Source organism: Liolophura sinensis, chromosome 9, assembly GCF_032854445.1.
Source record: "Liolophura sinensis isolate JHLJ2023 chromosome 9, CUHK_Ljap_v2, whole genome shotgun sequence".
In the NCBI taxonomy this organism is placed as follows: domain Eukaryota; kingdom Metazoa; phylum Mollusca; class Polyplacophora; order Chitonida; family Chitonidae; genus Liolophura; species Liolophura sinensis.
This window is the reverse complement of record NC_088303.1, coordinates 21116825-21135347: the sequence shown is the minus strand read 5'-3', so window position 1 is coordinate 21135347 and position 18523 is coordinate 21116825. Positions and strand designations below refer to the sequence as shown.

Below are 18523 nucleotides of genomic sequence, written 5' to 3'. Positions count from 1 at the left end.
ACATGTCCTAAATATTAAAACTTCAGTGAATTAAGCTAACTATGTTTATCGGAGAGTAACAACTGCGTACGTGAGATCTCAATAAGGTACCGGAAAAGATCATACGGTACGCCTGTGAGTATGATATGTCAAGAGGCACATGTACCTGTAGTCCTCGGAACTGAACAGCGGGCAATTCCTACAACGCTCGTCATTTCAAGACGGCAAATCATTAGATCATTCTGTGTCCTGGACTGTAACAACAATTTAACAGAGCAATCGGATATCAATTTAGCCTGGAATAATAAAGCTTACCCCAGCGGTCTGTACGCCTTTGGCATGCCCATTTCTGTTTTATGCGATGGTCCCGGTTAATACACGGACTCTTGAGAGGGAACTAAACTTAATATAAACCATTACAACGGCTTCCCTCGCCTTGGGGCTCTGCCTGTCCAAACAGCGGATGTAATCAGTGAAGAGCTCATTGTTTTCTTTTCTGCACTGCGGGATATACTATAACGTCACAATTTCAGAGTGAGTTTCCAGGTCCCTATATTAAGACAGCCTGGACAACAGGGATTGCACACACTCGGAAAACCACGTACAGAACAGAGGCCAGAAAAGTCAAGACATTCAAAGAAAATCATTGAAAATTATTGTTCTCTTAAAAGTATCCATATATTTATATTGCGTGTATATATATAAAAATATATACATATTTTCTCTGTATTTAAAAATTGACAAACAATGTTCTAAGAAAATAAGTTAGCTTGCAAAATAAACATTTCTCCATGCAGTTCAAATATGCATCTTAACCTACTTACAATCACCATCAAATTATTTGGTTTCAATGAAGAGGATAATTTTCAGTGGCCTTATAACGCAATCAACAATGAAGAGCAAATGACATTCACAACACAGCCTAGCTGAGATAGGCCCTAAACTGTTGTTTATTACCCTGCAGACGTAGAATCGACACATTTATTCTTCTCTTAATGTCAGATATCTACAAATTTCTATTCCACCAGACCTTCCTTTGTACTAAAATAAATCTAACAGTACATGTATTTTTTATCACTAAACTTGTTATTGACATGAACAATGAACCTATTTATTGAGCTGACTGTGCTGTTGCCAGAACATTGCTAAGTCTTGGTCTAGATGTACAAAAGGCTTGCTTAGTCTCTTTCGAGATGTGAACAATTTAAAAGGATCTGTATTTTTCTAGCCCATGCGTTTGTCTTACGTAGTAGAGAAACGCCGAGTAAATGACGATTCTTGAAAAATAATGGGCGAGGCGCGGAGCCGATTGTTTTTCAAGAATCATCATTTGCAAGGCGTTTCTCTTATTTAAACGTCAGTAGTGACGTCACGTTATTGTGTGCGCTGCCGATTATTGTTTGCGAATCGACAGGTGTGTTTTGTCATCAACTGGGCCTATACTAGTCCGTGTTCTGACACCAAGATGGCTTTCATACAGGGTCGGGTGTCATTGTTGCCCAAGTAAGACATCAACCCAATACAAAAGTCATCTTGGTGTTAGAACATGGACTACAACTACACTTCAAATTCCTATTCACGATTCTCCAGATATTACTCAAATTTTAAGTAAAGCAGTACTGAATTTCAATACAATGGGGTGAACAGAATGTACGTGAAAGTTTACGTACAGCCCTATTACTGGGCACATTTATTTCAGTTTTTCACATTAACATTTACAGTTATATGTGGCATAGTAAGGTTTCGTTCTACAGTCAAACATGTAGTCGAAGTTTAACCGTCGTCAATTTTAACAATTTTTGCGGGAACAGGATTTTTGCGACCAACTCTACCAGCAATAATAAAGGTGCCACAGAATATCGTCGTCGTTGGTTCGTTTGTATTCCCTCACTGCCACACTTCGATGGCCAGTGATGTCGGTGATGAGATGTTCATCCACATCGGCCTCGTACAGTCTGGTGGCGGCAGTAGCACGCAGCGAGTGGTTCGAGCGGAAGCCTTTCATGCCTGCCTGTTCGCATAAGCGCCCAACCGTTTTCGCCCAAGTTTTAACACCGATAGGCTGGGAGGAAAACCACACTTCACCTTTCGGACAATCGAGGGAGCGAAGATAGAAGGCTGGTCTCTCTTTGGGGCTGAAAACACAAAATCGCCAAGGAATGCTTATTTCACAATACACAGCGTCGCGGCTGATTGTAAAATGTAAGCCTCATTCAAGTATTGTATGCCCTCATTACCCGACAGTGAACTAACAGCCCAGTCTGACATGGTACCAATGCGTCCTACTCAGGATTATTTCACTGATAAGATGGTTTACTGACGGATGTTTCGAACCCATACCACTTTATCAGCTACACGTTTATGGAAGATTTTCGACAAATGAAAGCGGACATAGTAAATATTGTCACTACACTTTTATAGAAGATTTTGGACAAATGAAGGCGGACATAGTAAATATTGTCACTACCCTTTTATAGAAGATTTTGGACAAATGAAGGCGGACATAGTAAATATTGTCACTACGCTTTTATAGAAGATTTTGTACAAATGAAGGCGGACATAGTAAATATTGTCACTACGCTTTTATAGAAGATTTTGGACAAATGAAAGCGGACATAGTAAATATTGTCACTACCCTTTTATAGAAGATTTTGGACAAATGAAGGCGGACATAGTAAATATTGCCACTACGCTTTTATAGAAGATTTTGGACAAATGAAGGCGGACGTAGTAAATATTGTCACTACGCTTTTATAGAAGATTTTGGACAAATGAAAGCGGACATAGTAAATATTGTCACTACACTTTCATAAAAGATTTTGGACAAATGAAAGCGGACATAGTAAATATTGTCACTACGCTTTCATAGAAGATTTTGGACAAATGAAAGCGGACATAGTAAATATTATCACTACGCTTTTATAGAAGATTTTGGACAAATGAAAGCGGACATAGTAAATATTGTCACTACACTTTTATAGAAGATTTTGGACAAATGAAAGCGGACATAGTAAATATTGTCACTACCCTTTTATAGAAGATTTTGGACAAATGAAAGCGGACATAGTAAATATAGTGTGGATGAGGATATCCAGAGTCTGTGTTGTGCTAACCAGTTCTCTCACACACTTTCGTATACATGCATTAAAACGACAATCCACTCTAAATACTCACCAGTGACTGTCGTACATCTGGTTGGCCCGCACGATGCATGCGTTTTGGTTTGTCGAGTCTCCATAGGCGTACACGACTTTCCTTTTTATATCCCGGTGTTTTAAGCCACTCTAGTTCCCTTTAGAAACATCCTTCATGTATCTAAGGTATATACGGCCGTTTGTATCATCTAGCGACTAGCAGCGCAACTGGGTATTCGTCCATCGCGGATTCCAGTGCTCTGTAGCGGCACGTAAAGCAAAGTTTAATCCGAATAGGTAAAGCACCGTATAGACTAGATTCTGTGGAGGATCAAATCCCAGCACATGTTCCCATAACCGCTCTTCTTCCAACAGAGTAATTTCCGCAGCTTTACGGCCTCTTGTGGTAACCTCTTCCTCGGACGGTTCCTTCATGACGTGATTAAGTTGAAGAAACGCAGAGTCCTAAATAGAGTGAAACTTTTCCCATTGATTTCCAGATAGAGCTGCAAATTTATAACTAGTTCATACAGTGTCCATGATACTCTTCGCCAGATACTTTCTTCGCCTCACAAAGACCCTGTGCGATGCTGTAGCAAACCTCGTCTTTAGCCATATTTTCCAACGCCGGCTTGATGGGGCTAATGGACTGGTCAAACAACGCGATCTCACTACGCGAACTTTGCCAACTCTCAAGTAATTCCGCTGTCCATTTGACTTCCTTTCTAGTGGAGGAAGAAAAGCTGAAAGTAAAGAAAATAGCAGAATTATTGTTTATCCCAATCTTTGCAGGTCCAGGCTCTAAGCCGCCTCATTTGCATATTAGCTCGTCTGTTGGACAGTTTAAAATACTGATAGATTTCTCCCAATAGTTTGCTTAGGAGTAATCATTTTAAATATAATGGCCTGGGAGGTTGCTTAATATTGCCCGTTATTTTATTTATAATTGAATTGCATGCGTAAACCATGGAAGGTTAATATAATTATTTAACCATCGACTCGATTTTGTCTGAGAGATACATGCGTGATAACGAGTGAACAAAGAACGCGTCTGAAGACGTGTGGCCTAGGATGAGTTAAAACGGTTATCGTTTCACGATTTCCTTTGATGAAGGCTTCCAGACTGAAAACTATGTGTTGCGTAATGTTGCCTGTTATTTGATTTATAATTGAATTGTCTGTTTAAACTATGGAAACTCATTAAATAGGTTTATATAATTATTTTAAAAGGATTATAAATATAAAGAGTGCAGAATGGTACTACACATATGTTTGAATAGGAATATTTTTTTTTATTTTGGTAAAGGCATCTGTTCTGTATAGAGACATGCTTGTTTTTACTAATATATATTCATATATAAACATATATATATAATATATATATAAACATACAGAAATATGCTTCGAAATAAATTACCGTCTTTGCATAAATATTATCCGCTAATATATCTATACCCTCTTTCATGTGTATTTTTGTATATAAATCCTATTAAGTGAGTGAGTGAGTGAGTACTTAGGGTTTTAACGTCGTACCCTTTTTCAATCCAATGATAACAAAGGAGTCCTTAGCGTGCATGTAATGTGCCTCCTTGTTTGCAGGGCGGATTTCCACCGCTCTTTTATCTAGTGCTGCTTCACTGAGACGACTTACCGAAGACAAGTAAGCCGCCCGACCAGAGCCATTATACTGATACGGATCAACCAGTCGTTGCACTATCTCCTTCATGCTGAACGTAATTTGAGGAAGTTACAAATTTGTCTTTTAAGGTCTTAGGTTTGACCCAGCCCAGGACTCACCATCTACCGTAACCCCGAAGCGGATGCTCTACCAACTGAGCCATCGGGGCCAGTCCTATAAAGAAAATATCCTTTCAAATATATAAATGTTGATGTGGTTAATATTCAACTACCGCTTTGACAAATATATATCTGAAGGGGTGGTGATTTATTTATTTATTTTTACATCGTACTTATACCACTGCGGCCAACATTATGGTGGGAGGAAACCGGACACAGCGAGGGAGAAGCCCACGACCAGAAGGGTCGTTGATCTTAGTATATGTATTCATATACCCCCGGAGTTCTGTCAGGTTTCCAACCACCATAATGTTGGCCCCTGTCGGATAAGCGAAATATTCTTCAGTATGAAGTATAACACCAATGAAATAAATAAAATGACATGCACTTAACAACCAGTTATACACTTTGTATGCTTTATTCTCATAGTTTGTGAATTTATACAAAACGTAACCTTGGAATCTCATCCTTCCCTTTCATAAAAGAAACAACAAAAAACATTTAAAAAAACAAACAAATGAAAACACAAAACTAAGTTTACTGGCAGTATGCACTGTGTCGATCATTGGAGTTCAATACTCAAAGATGGTTGCATGCATTTCCACAGTGCATATATGTTTGAGATTTATTTATACATATACATTTATTGTAGCTGAAGACATAGAGAGTAATGAATAATGGACTAGAATCAGAACCTGACACAAAATGTAACCTTGAAATCCCATCTTTCCGTCTTAAAAAAGCAACAACAACAAATATTTTTAAAAAATATGTTTAAACAAAAGAAAGCATCAAACAGAACAAAGAAATAATTTATGAGTTGTTTCAAAAGTCTTAAAGGATTAGTGCCCAGATTTACTATTTTTTATTCATAATTAGATACCCTGCATATATTGTTAAATTGAGTGTAAAAAAAGTATTGAAGTATTGAAAGGTAATGTGGCACTGAACATCACTAGATAATGAGCCTGGTTGTGTGAATTTTATCCACCAACACTCGATAGTCTTCGACTTTAAAAGATGAAGTTGTAATTTCCTCGTTTGGCGTTCAGCATGAAGGGGATAATCCAACTACTGGATGACCCGTATCAGTATAATGGGTCGGGCGGGGCACCTTACTTACCTTCGGTAAGTCGTCTCAGTGTAGCAGCACTAGAGCGGTGGGAATCTGTCCTGCAACAAGGAGGTACATTATATACACCCTAAGGATTCCTTCGTCGTCAAATGACTGAAAAAATTGTTGAGCACGACGTTAAACCCCAAGCACTCACTCGATAGCCTTCGCTGAATTACGTCATGCAAGTCCAACCTTTACGAGCCGCCAGAGCTTTGCCGTTTACTTCAGTGTTCAAAAACCTAGAAGGGTGACAACAAGCACATTGAATTTCTCCACGAAATTGTTTACTGTTCTGCATACGGTTGTACAAACTGGTCGTCGAAGAACATAAGAATCAAAAGCGTGGATTTACAGCACAGGCACTAACACCGACGTCAACATGGTGCATGTATTTGTATTGTACACGACTATATGCCGTTATAGGCATTGGCTATGCGGAATCCCGACAATATAACCACTATATGCCGTTATAGGCATTGGCTATGCGGAATCCCGACAATATAACCACCATATGCCGTTATAGGCATTGGCTATGCGGAATCCCGACAATATAACCACTATATGCCGTTATAGGCATTGGCTATGCGGAATCCCGACAATATAACAAAATAACAATAAATATTAAATCTTACAATAAATATGCGAAATGTACAGTGTAAGGCAGGATAAAGCTGTAGCTTACCAGATCTTGTTGTCAGTGTGGTCGGAAATTTTATAAAGAACAAATTCCACGTCTGAAAACTCGGACTCTGAAGTCTGACCAGAGATGTCTGTGACATAAAACGAAACTTTAACGTCGTCCAGTATGGGTTCAAACTGATACATGGTAGTATGTTTTCTTCTGTGTAGATTAAATCCATCTCGAAAATGGCATCGTTACGATACGAATTCTCAGGTTACACAGGCCTGCTGAGATAGACGGGCAGAATATCTGTTGTTTTTGGTAGATTTGAAGTGATTATTACGTTTCTCAAAAGCCCTCCTGTTAACATACTGTTTAAATAGGTTTTAATATTTGTAATTAGGACCAGAAGCTAAATCTAGACACTAATCCTTTAAGGTAACGCATTATCAGAAACATATTCATTCCAAGCTACCAGTATTAAATATGTGATTCTTTTTTTATTCTGCTTCATAATTCAGTAGCATTTGACATTCGTATACGACAATAAGAAAAAAACGTAAGTATCGGCATATGTATTTATTTATCTGATTGGTGTTTTACGCCATACTCACGAATGTTTCACTTATACGACGGGCGTCAGCATTATGGGGGGAGGAAACCGGGCAGAGCTCGAGAGAAACACACGATCATCCACAGGATGCTGGCAGAATTAGAGTGGATAATTATCAGGGTATGGTATTACATAACGTGTGGAAACTATAGCGAAATCATATGTGGTCCTTTAGCTATCATGAACATGTTATGCATACCGGAAGTATAAGACTGTAAGTTACAATTGTTGTATCTTTATTTAATTGATTGGTGCATAATTGCGTGCTCAAGAATTTTTCGGAAATTGCGTTTGTGGAGCAATTATTTTGCCCACTTTACAGTTTCATTGTGACCGGAGTAGGATGCAATTTTTCGATTTAATGATTTATACATCGTTTCGGTGCATGTTTAGAGCATTATAACTCGCATACTTGTCATATAACATTAAAAGAAGAGTAAAACAGAACTGCAAAAAGAAGTTGTCTTATGAGCGTATCAGCAGCTGTCACTCACAGAGCTATAGTCAGATTCGCTTTCTGGAGGTGCACAGTTTATTGTACTGGGCCGATTCTCTGCCATACCCCATACGAAGTCCTTTGTAACGTATCGCTTTTAGTTGATTGTGTTGAGCTTGGGAAATTGGTCTGCGATTAATTAATAACCCTGAAAGTAAATCATGACTGACGATTGATAAACGCGTTTGTTTAAACGCCTACATTAGGAACCAAAAATTCTGCCCCAGCTATCTGATAGATCAGAACTTCCGGACGTGGGCATTTCCAGGACTCTAGCCTATTTGGCTAGGATAGTACTTAACTTTCGTGCCTCAAAACCCCAAAATTATATAGGCCTATAACATTTCACCAAAAGGCCTAACTGTTTATCCTGCCTTCCTCCAAGATTTTAGATTTTACCCAAAATGCGGTTTGTCTATCTGAACTAGAACCCCACCATTTGAAAGAGAAACGGCTTTATGCGATTCGCATCGCTGTCGCTTTTCCAGAATCTCTCTTTACAGGGGAGACAACTTTGCAAAAAAATTCAAAAGAAGTAATCTAGTTCCTAGGCCCTTGTTACCTCCCCTCTTTTATAACACGTCAATCGGGTCAAGCATGTATCACGAGATGTTGGGGGAATTATTTCAGACAGTTGAAGAAAAATGAATATTTTGGTTATTTATGCTTCTTTGAACCTGTAATAAGATTGTGTGAATAAGGTTTACTTACATTAGAATGAAAATCAATTCCGCATTTTGTGCCGCCAGCTAGTGCCCGCTGTTTCCACGGTAACGAATAACAACAACATCGATGGCGGCCGGAGGATAAAGTGGATTGTTAGTCTCTCGCTCAGGAAGCTTGATTTCAGCACGATGGCGATCAACCCACTTGCCAACCCGAAGGACATCAAGTTGAAATGTGAATTGTGTCAGAAGCCTGCTTTTGTACAATGCCTCCAGTGCCGAGTGACATATTATTGGTATGAGTTTAGATATACCCAAATTTTACAACAACAACACATTGCTTGCAAGGTCCAAATGCCATCGTTCATCATTAGAAAACTTTTCCTGTATAACATAAGCATATGTAGTTATCAACTAATTTGAGACGATGGCTTGTACAAGGTGTCGTTGTCTCATGAAAAACATCACCAGTACCAGAATTTATTTACTTATTTGATTGATGTTTCACGCCAAACTCAAGAATATTTCACTTATACGACGAGAGCCAGCATTATGGTTGGAAGAAACTGGGCACAGCCCAGGAGAAGCCCACAACCATCCGCAGGTTGCTGGAAAACCTTCCCACATATGGCCGGAGAGGAAGCCAGCATAAGCTGGACTTGAACTCACAGCGAGCACATTGGTGAGAGGCTTCTGGGTCGTAACGCTGTGCTAGCACGCTAACCAACATCATTACCAGAAGACAGCAGCTTTAGCACAATTATGTCGTACTAGTACCATATAAATTACTACACATTTAGTTTTCTAAGGGTGCAGCAAAATCAGTTCATAAGAAACGTACATCACACAGGAGATACCTTCGTCATTTCACTGATGTGTAATGACACTGATGTGTAATGACACGCTATTGGTTGATCGCGCTAAATCACAGAAGTACACAGCACAAGATTCAAATATTTGTGGTTGCACATGAAGCACCCTTATAAGCTTATTTCTCAATTCCCTGTTGAATCTTGAAGACTGAGATTATATTTTTTATATGAATGGATTTATGTTAATAACGTTTAGAACTGATTTTAGGATTTTGCCAAATTTTGATGTAATATATCATGTGCAAAAAGACCAGCCCAGAAAGTTGAGGTTTAACAATTCCAATCAAAAGTCAGCATTGCATATTAGACCTTAACCTCCAACAAGTTATAGTAGTGTATTGTATTCACATTGAAGCTGGCTTTTGTTTAAGATTTCTTTCATTGTGTCCCCAATAAGATTAACGGTAAAAAGTATTTTTAGGATGAATATTTACAACTATCCAATGTGCATGATGTAACATTGCATGGGATATGCCAAGTGTTTGTGTCTCTGTTTTTAGAATGCTGCAACATCATTGGTGGTGCCCAGCATTCATGTTTACAAAAGTGTAACAGTTTTAGAGACATCAGATGATGGTCAGATGAATGAACCAGGGTCGCTTTGACATCACAATGCTCCTAAAATCTAAGGAGCATTTTGAGCAAATTATGGATTATCCATATTTGAATGGTTCATTTCTGGACAAAAATTAACTCCAAATTGCATGCATGTACACAAAATGATGGAAAAATGTAACACAATCCTCACCCGAAAAACTTTCAGTTTGAGAAGGAAAATTTTTCCAGATAAACTGTAAGTTGAATTTGGTGTACTGTATGTACATGTATGGTGTTTTAGCCAGAAGTGGTGCAGGTGGTATGTACATGGCTTTTTCCCATGTACATACATGGACATAGTAGGTGGTATGTGGTCTTGGTGATGTCTTTGCATGTGACCTCTTAAAACACATAATATTAAAGCACATATGACCTTTAGGCACATAATGACATCAGTCAGAATTAAAACTGCTTATTTTGATTTTTATTACAGTCTCATTCACCTATAAAGACTTCATTTTGTGCTGCCTTGTATATCCTGAAAAGTCGCATTTTATCCAGTTGTGCCCCTGTTTCGAATTCAGAAATACAAATGACAATAGTCAACTACAAATGACAAATGTGATTAAATGTTGTCATTAGATTGTCTGCTCAGATAACATTCTGTGACTTCCCGTTAATCCAAATCATCTACTGGAATAAGAATTGGCTTCTTTGACATGTTGTACATTATTTACAAACACCCTGGAAATGCAGTAGGTACAATTTTAATATTTTAGGTTTTGGTCTGTTTGTTTTCTTTCCAGTGGTGTGGAACATCAGAAGGCTGACTGGGTTGGGATCCATGAGAACATATGTGATAGCCTTGCAGCTCTAAGACAGCCAGCACTGTTTCTTCCCTCCCAGGAAGAAAGAAATCATCGACAAGAAAGGCAGCTTCAGAAGCAGGTTATATTGATATTTCCTGGTTTTAACTGGGGCTCAAACTGCTATACCCATATTTTTTCTGTTCGTATTGAATCATCGGCCAATTTTTCATTAGATGAATGAAAGAAATTTTCATATATTGTATTATCCGATCGCAATATGAAATTACCTATCAAAAAATGCAGATGACAATTTCAAAGGGTCCCTACAAATGAGATATCCTAATTTTTTAACCTTCTGCTTCTGCAACCAATATTTTGAAAAGTTCCCTGAGAACTATGGGCTGTAGAGAAGTAGTTCACATAGTTTTATGAAGCTTGCATCATAATTAACAGTATTCACAGATTTACAGATTTACCGTAGGTTTGTACATTTGGTACTTAATTAAGCTGTATTTCAGTGATAGCCAAAGATGAATTTTGCCTTCCACATGAATATTTGATGAATATGGTGATAGATATCAATCTTTGGAGAGTTACCTTTGTAGATAAATGCCCCAGGGCTCTTATTAGTCACTTTTTTAGTATGTTGTCTACATGCAGATTTATCAGGTATGTATATCCTTGTATGTGTTAAAGTGACTTATACGTTCATTAAAAATTTTAATTCATTCATTTTGAGGGAAATATGATGAAATAATTAATTACTAGTATTATAAAGTGACAATGGCTATATTCTTCCAGACTGAACTGATTGAGCTGACGAGAACAACTGGCCAGAAGTTGTTATTTGAAGGGAAACATGAGCAGGCATTACCTGCTGCCCTCCAGTCTCTTCGCTTCTCCATTGATGTGTATGGTTTGGCCAGCATAGAGCTTGTTCCTTCTTACCTCATCCTGGGAGAGGCTAGTATTGGTGAGTATTTATTCTCCTGTCAGCTGGAAGTCCTTTGGGTGATAATTGTGGTTGAAAACACACGGTCTAATCATTATGATTGATGAATCAACGGGAAGGCGGCAAATAATATTACACTGTGAGATGGCGCAAGTGTGAAGCAGGACCGTGAGCTATTGGTAAGGCAAAAATGGATGATAGTGCCATTTCTACAATGTTACAGTAGTAGTACAGCTGGAGAGGAAGCCAGCATGAGCTGGACTTGAACTCACAGCGACCGCATTGGTGAGAGGCTCCTGTGTCATTACGCTGCGCTAGCGCGCTAACCGACTGAGCCACGGAGGCCCCTCCAATGTTACAGTAGAAACTGATACACTTTTTAATGTTAATCATGATGAGCTGGGAAAGGAACCATTGACATGATTGACAGTTAAATCAGGGATCAGTTAAATAATGTAATAAATAAGGTGCAGCTGCCGAGCGATTGACGGGTCTCCATTGAACATGTATGCATGTATATATCATCACACTTCTCACTTTAATTTATGAATCCAGACTTTAGAGTGTGAAACAAATTCCATGGAAGTTGGAAGTTAGGGTTGAAGAATAGAACAGCTCCTCAGGGTTGTTCCAAGTAAATGAGTTGTTTATCTTTGTGATATTTTTGCAGTGAGAAGGACTGATTATATAAAGTGAAAAGAAAATCAGCAAAATATTGTGATTGAAGTGATGGTTGGGTATTTCCTTTCCCTCTTTATGCAATGGGATCCTCCGTGGCTGAGTCGCTCAGCGTGCTAGTGCAGTCACGGTGAGTTCAAGCCCTGAGCTCATGCTGGCTACCTCTCCAATCATAAGGGAGAAGGTCTGACTGCCACCTGTGGATTTGTTGTGGAATTCCTTGTTTTCTCCCACTGTCACATTGGCCATATAAGTGTCATATAAGTGAGATATTCTTAAGTATGGCTTAAAACAGCAATTAAATAAATAAATCCTTCTGCAGTGCAAGAGAAACTCAAGCAGATGTGTGGCTAAACAACATGACTACATGTAGCTGTACTCGTAGACAAGTACACCTTAAAACCAAACTGTGTGGTGGGGACAGAGCAAGTACTGTATGCCAGCAACCTGTGAATAGTTGTGGGTTATCCACGGGGCTCTGCACAAACTGCTCAGTCAGATGAGTTACTGGTATTCTCTGACTGCCTTGTTTGTTTTGTGGCAGGTCTTGGTCGTCTTCCCCAGGCTGAAGAGTATCTTGCACAAGCCCAGTGGACTGTTCTCAAAATGCCAGAGAGTTCCAATGCCATTAAGTCCAAGTTATTCCGTAATCTGGGCCTGTTATACGCTGCCAAAGGGGAATATGATGAGGCACTGCGCCAGCTTGCTGATGATGTAAGTGACTTTGAATCCTGGTTTGGTTTAAGCTGAGGGATATAACAGGAACTTGAACAAATTGTCTGGCTAGTATCATATACTGATACATGTCCTTCAGATTTAGAGGACTTTCAACTGCCATATTGTTAGAAAATTCATGAGTAATGGCATTATTAAACAACTAGTAAAATACGTAAATAAATACTGTATCTGTAAGTTACTACAAAGTCGCAAAACCATATACTGGTTACATATGTTTAACCTTTCTGTGACGTCATGATGTCACAATAGCTTTTACCGAGGATCATGGAATGAAATTAACATGAGAGGTTGTTCTGTTACACTTGGCGTGTGTTATCTCTCCATTCATTTTTGTCAGCAAAAACATCTTCCTGTTTTATAATAGAGTTGTCTGTTCTATGTAAAATGTATGTCATTTGGCGAGCGTTTTGCCCATGCACCAAAGGGAGGAAAACATGAAACTTATAGTCTTTGATAGTCTTTGTATGTAATTCCAAAATGGTTGAGGATTATAGAATAAGAACTCTTAAACACATTCAAATATAGTGCAATGAAACTCATACTAGTATGTATTTTTTTGTATTGTAATGTATCTGTGCATTAAGTGTATTGTCCAGCTTAATACAGCCTCAGTAGGCCTATATTGCTGTTAATGTATGTATGTAAATGTCATGACTGTTTCTAGATATACCATGCCTCTGATGAGTTTGGAACAGATGACATTCGCACAGCTGGAGGTTACTTCCACATGGCCAATGTCTTCTTCAGGCAAGGAAAGATGGATATTGCTGATTCACTCTACAGACAAGTGAGTCTTTATAATTCAGAATACTGTTTTTCACCAAAAGTTTAAAATGACACTTTTCCTGCCAAACTTAACTTTTTGTGATAAGAAATATATCAACTTGAAACTTCTAAAACTCTTAGGTATCATTCTAAGGTGAATGAATCAATCAGAATTAAGGAAAATGTGTCACTTGAAAAATGCTAAGGCTTAGGCGAAATACAGCATATCCTCGGAGGACATGTACTGTTACATGTAGTTACATGGTTACATGTGCTCAGTGACAGGATACAAGAATATATGGTGTCAGTAACCTTCATATTGGGTGATATGTCAACCTCAATCTTCTCCGAGTTAATTCCTTAAATTTTCTATTATTACCAGTTGAATTCTTAATACAAATTGTTTTAAAGTGTAAACATGTGATGTGCATGTGTGATCACTTGTTTATTTGATTTCAAATTGTCACATTGTTATTTTACATATATACCCCATGATTAATAATATCTGAAGGATGTGAATGTGTTTTTGTGAGTGGAAAAAATGGAGCAAATCCTGGAGTGATACAGTTGCATGTTTACAGAGCTATCAGTATAACAATGGCCTTTGATTTTCTGTAGGTGACACAGATTTGGTATGATTACCTGAGTAAGATCATCCAGGTAAGAACGAGGACACCTGATACACCTGTAGGGGTGGGACCTGTGATTACAGACAGTAAACAAGAGGAGGAAGATCAGCTGGGTAATTATCACCTATGCCAAGTTTTACAGAATAATCTAGCATCAAGCTGTCTAATCTGACACACTGATTTTTTTTTTATGGTAAAAATTGCTTTGTTATTTTTATTACTCATATTGTGTATGGATCTTTACTCAACTCACTGTTGGATACAGGAATTTTTTTGTTTGGAGAAATAATCAAATGACATATGAAAAAAAGTTAAGTATGACTTCCAAAGATCAAAATAGGCCAGTTGAAGGTTGGCAATTTGTAAACATCACACATGCAGAACTTCATTTGATGTTTTTACAAAAATATTTTTTTGAAAGAGTCACAGCAATACCCTGTATCCAACACTCACAGTCTTGTGGGTGCTGAATCAGCATTTATATTATACATGCTGAATCCTCACCTGTGTGCATACTTCATTTGCAATGATTTGAGTGCTGGCTGGATCTGCACCGATGTGCGTACATTACCTACAATAAAGCATGTACAGCAACGGCACTTATATGTGCACAGCAATGACATTGATATGTGTACAGCAAGAATGCTGATGTGTGTACAGCAAGGATACTGATGTGTGTGCAGCAACAGCACTGTGGTGTGTACAGCAACAACACTAATGTTGTACAGAAATGAGAGTGATGTGTGTACAGTATTAATGGCACTAATGATTGTACAGCCATGACACTTATGTGTGTACAGCAGTGGCACTGATATGTTACAGCAACAGCACTGATGTGTGTACAGTATAGATCTGCACTTGTGTGTACAACAATGGCTCTGTACAGTTGTTTTTGCAAACATTTATTTTATTGATTGATGTTCCATCTGCTGTGTTCAAGAATTTTTCACTTCGATATATGACATTAGTCAGGTTTATAGTTGGAGGAAATGGCTGAAGCTCACCAGGTACCAGACAAGTCAATCAAATCTCCTGATTTTAATAAGTAGCCAAACTAGCAACGGCCAGATTTGAACCGGTGATCTCACTGGTATATGATTTAATCGGCTGTGGCAGAACTGACTCTCTAACTGTAAACAGTAACTACATGTACATGAATACAAACTTAGACTCTGTGACAATGTATTGTTTGGTTATACATGTATGGACTGAAAGTTACGACCATCTACCTGTAATTCACAAGTAACATGTTGTAGATGAGGCCCAGGAGGCAGAAGCTATCCAGGTTTTAAATGCAGTATTTGACATGAGGGAGCATCAGCCTAACCGCAAGCCTGAGGACATGGCCAGGATTGCCTATTCTCTGGCCATGTTGTATTATGTGCTCTACGATCTAGATAAGGTAAGTCACATCAGCACAGGTGGCTCTATAGTATTCCTTCTGCCAATTGGATTCCTGCAAATGCCTGCTTCACCCCTCTGAAATCTGTATCTTGATCCAGTTGTTTGATTTATTTATTTATTTATTTATTTATTTGATTGGTATTTTACCCCATACTCAAGATTATTTCACTTACATGACACCGGCCAGCATTATGGTGAGAGAAAAGCTGGCAGAGCTGGTCAGATGTGACCAGTTTTATATGTCAGTGTAAGGCCGAGGCAAATGATCTTCACTGAACTTCGTGCAAGGCCACACAAAATAGCATTACTACCAACGTGATTGGTATACCAGTGCCTTGATAGATTATGATTCTAGAATATCAACTGTGAATGGGAAATTGTATAATTCATAATTAAATGTCTTGATTCTAGTACAGATATTCATGTGTTTTCTGATAGAGCTTTCTCCAGGGACAAATTGTATGTCCCATTATTCTAAATGATTGTATGATTCATGATTGATTGCTCTCAAACATCTTCTGTATGACATGTACATGGCATCCTTCATGATTGATTGTACCCAGACATCTTCTGTATTACATGTACATGACATCCTTTGTGATTGATTGTACCCAGACATCTTCTGTATGACATGTACATGACATCCTTCATGATTGATTGTACCCAGACATCTTCTGTATTACATGTACATGACATTCTTCATGATTGATTGTACCCAGACATCTTCTGTATGACATGTACATGACATCCTTCATGATTGATTGTACCCAGACATCTTCTGTATCGTGTGACACCATTCAGGATCGGTTGTACCCAGACTTCTTCTGTATAACATGTACATGTGTATGACAGCATCCATGATTGGTTGTACCCAGACATCTTCTGTATTACATGTACATGACATTCTTCATGATTGATTGTACCCAGACATCTTCTGTATCGTGTGACACCATTCAGGATCGGTTGTACCCAGACTTCTTCTGTATAACATGTACATGTGTATGACAGCATCCATGATTGGTTGTACCCAGACATCTTCTGTATAACATGTATATGACATTATTCATGATTGGTTGTACCCAAATATCTTCTGTATTACATATATATGGCAGCATTCATGATTGGTTGTACCCAGACATCTTCTGTATTATATGACATCATTCATGATTGGTTGTACCCAGACATCTTCTGTATTATGTGACAGCATTCATGATTGGTTGTACCCAAACATCTTCTGTATTACATATATATGACAGCTTTCATGATTGGTTGTACCCGAACATTTTCTGTATTATATGACATCTTTCATGATTGGTTGTACCCAAACATCTTCTGTATTACATATATATGGCAGCATTCATGATTGGTTGTACCCAGACATCTTCTGTATTATGTGACAGCATTCATGATTGGTTGTACCCAGACATCTTCTGTATTATATGACATCATTCATGATTGGTTCTACCCAAGCATCTTCTGTATTATATGACATCATTCATGATTGGTTGTACCCAGACATCTTCTGTATTATGTGACAGCATTCATGATTGGTTGTACCCAGACATCTTCTGTATTATGTGACAGCATTCATGATTGGTTGTACCCAGACATCTTCTGTATTATATGACATCATTCATGATTGGTTGTACCCAAACATCTTCTGTATTATATGACATCATTCATGATTGGTTGTACCCAAACATCTTCTGTATTATGTGACAGCATTCATGATTGGTTGTACCCAGACATCTTCTGTATTATTTGACAGCATTCATGATTGGTTCTACCCAAGCATCTTCTGTATTATATGACATCATTCATGATTGGTTGTACCCAAACATCTTCTGTATTGCATGTATATGACATCATTCATCCTTGGAAATGTTTGCTGGAATGGTCTGAACTTAAATTCCACATCATCACAAAGGAGGTGGTAACTTCACCATGTTAGAAGATCAAATAGTGACACTTGTTGATCACATTAGGTAATCAGTCTTGTAATTTTGTGGTTTCAGGCCAAGGAGTACGGGAGAAGAGCGGTTGTGGTCAGCGAGGGAAACCCTGATGAGGAATTATCACGTTCTATCATAGAATTCATGAAAATTTGTGAGAAGGTGTACTTATAGGACAGTAAGCTAAAAGCAATGATTTCCCAATGAAACTTCACAGCCTTTCTTGTGTATTCCAGAGTCCCAGTCTTTCCTTCTCAGTACAGTTGAACTGTCAAAGTGCACATGCACTAGTTGTCCACTGACGAGAAGCTGTGTCTGTGATATCTTACACTTTCATTCATCGTTTTGTTTGTTACATGTCCATGTACTTGTGATAGAGAAATAAAGGCCACACAAGTTATCAACACAATGTGTTTATGTCCAAACAGAAATCAATTTTTTCAAGCACCATTATGATGATCATTGAACTGGAATCATAGCCTAAGTCATACCCCTGAGCATGAGGGTACGACATATTTATTTGATTTGTGTTTTATGCTGTACTCAAGAATATTTACTATGGTCGGAGGAAACCCAGTAGAGCCTGGGGAAAACACACGTACAAACCTTCCCACATACAGGCTCTTGGGTCATTGCACTGTGCTGGCATGCTAACCCTCTCGGCCACGGAGGCCTCAGGTATGACATAAGTTATGACATATGAAGGGGCTGTTCTAGCATTAAAAATATATATACATGTACATATCACACACTGTAAATTACAA

At 38.3% G+C, this 18523-nt stretch overlaps 1 protein-coding gene across 1 annotated transcript; it reads left to right on the top strand.

The window, feature by feature from the left end:
- Positions 1 to 8516: 8516 nt before the first annotated feature.
- On the top strand, positions 8517 to 18162 carry LOC135475470 (zinc finger MYND domain-containing protein 12-like). The gene is made up of 8 exons (XM_064755380.1): positions 8517 to 8719; positions 10639 to 10780; positions 11443 to 11614; positions 12816 to 12985; positions 13674 to 13796; positions 14393 to 14516; positions 15660 to 15805; positions 17823 to 18162. Exons 1-8 carry the CDS (start codon positions 8613 to 8615, stop codon positions 17931 to 17933), a joined length of 1095 nt encoding a protein of 364 aa, XP_064611450.1. The 5' UTR covers positions 8517 to 8612; the 3' UTR covers positions 17934 to 18162.
- Positions 18163 to 18523: the final 361 nt, after the last annotated feature.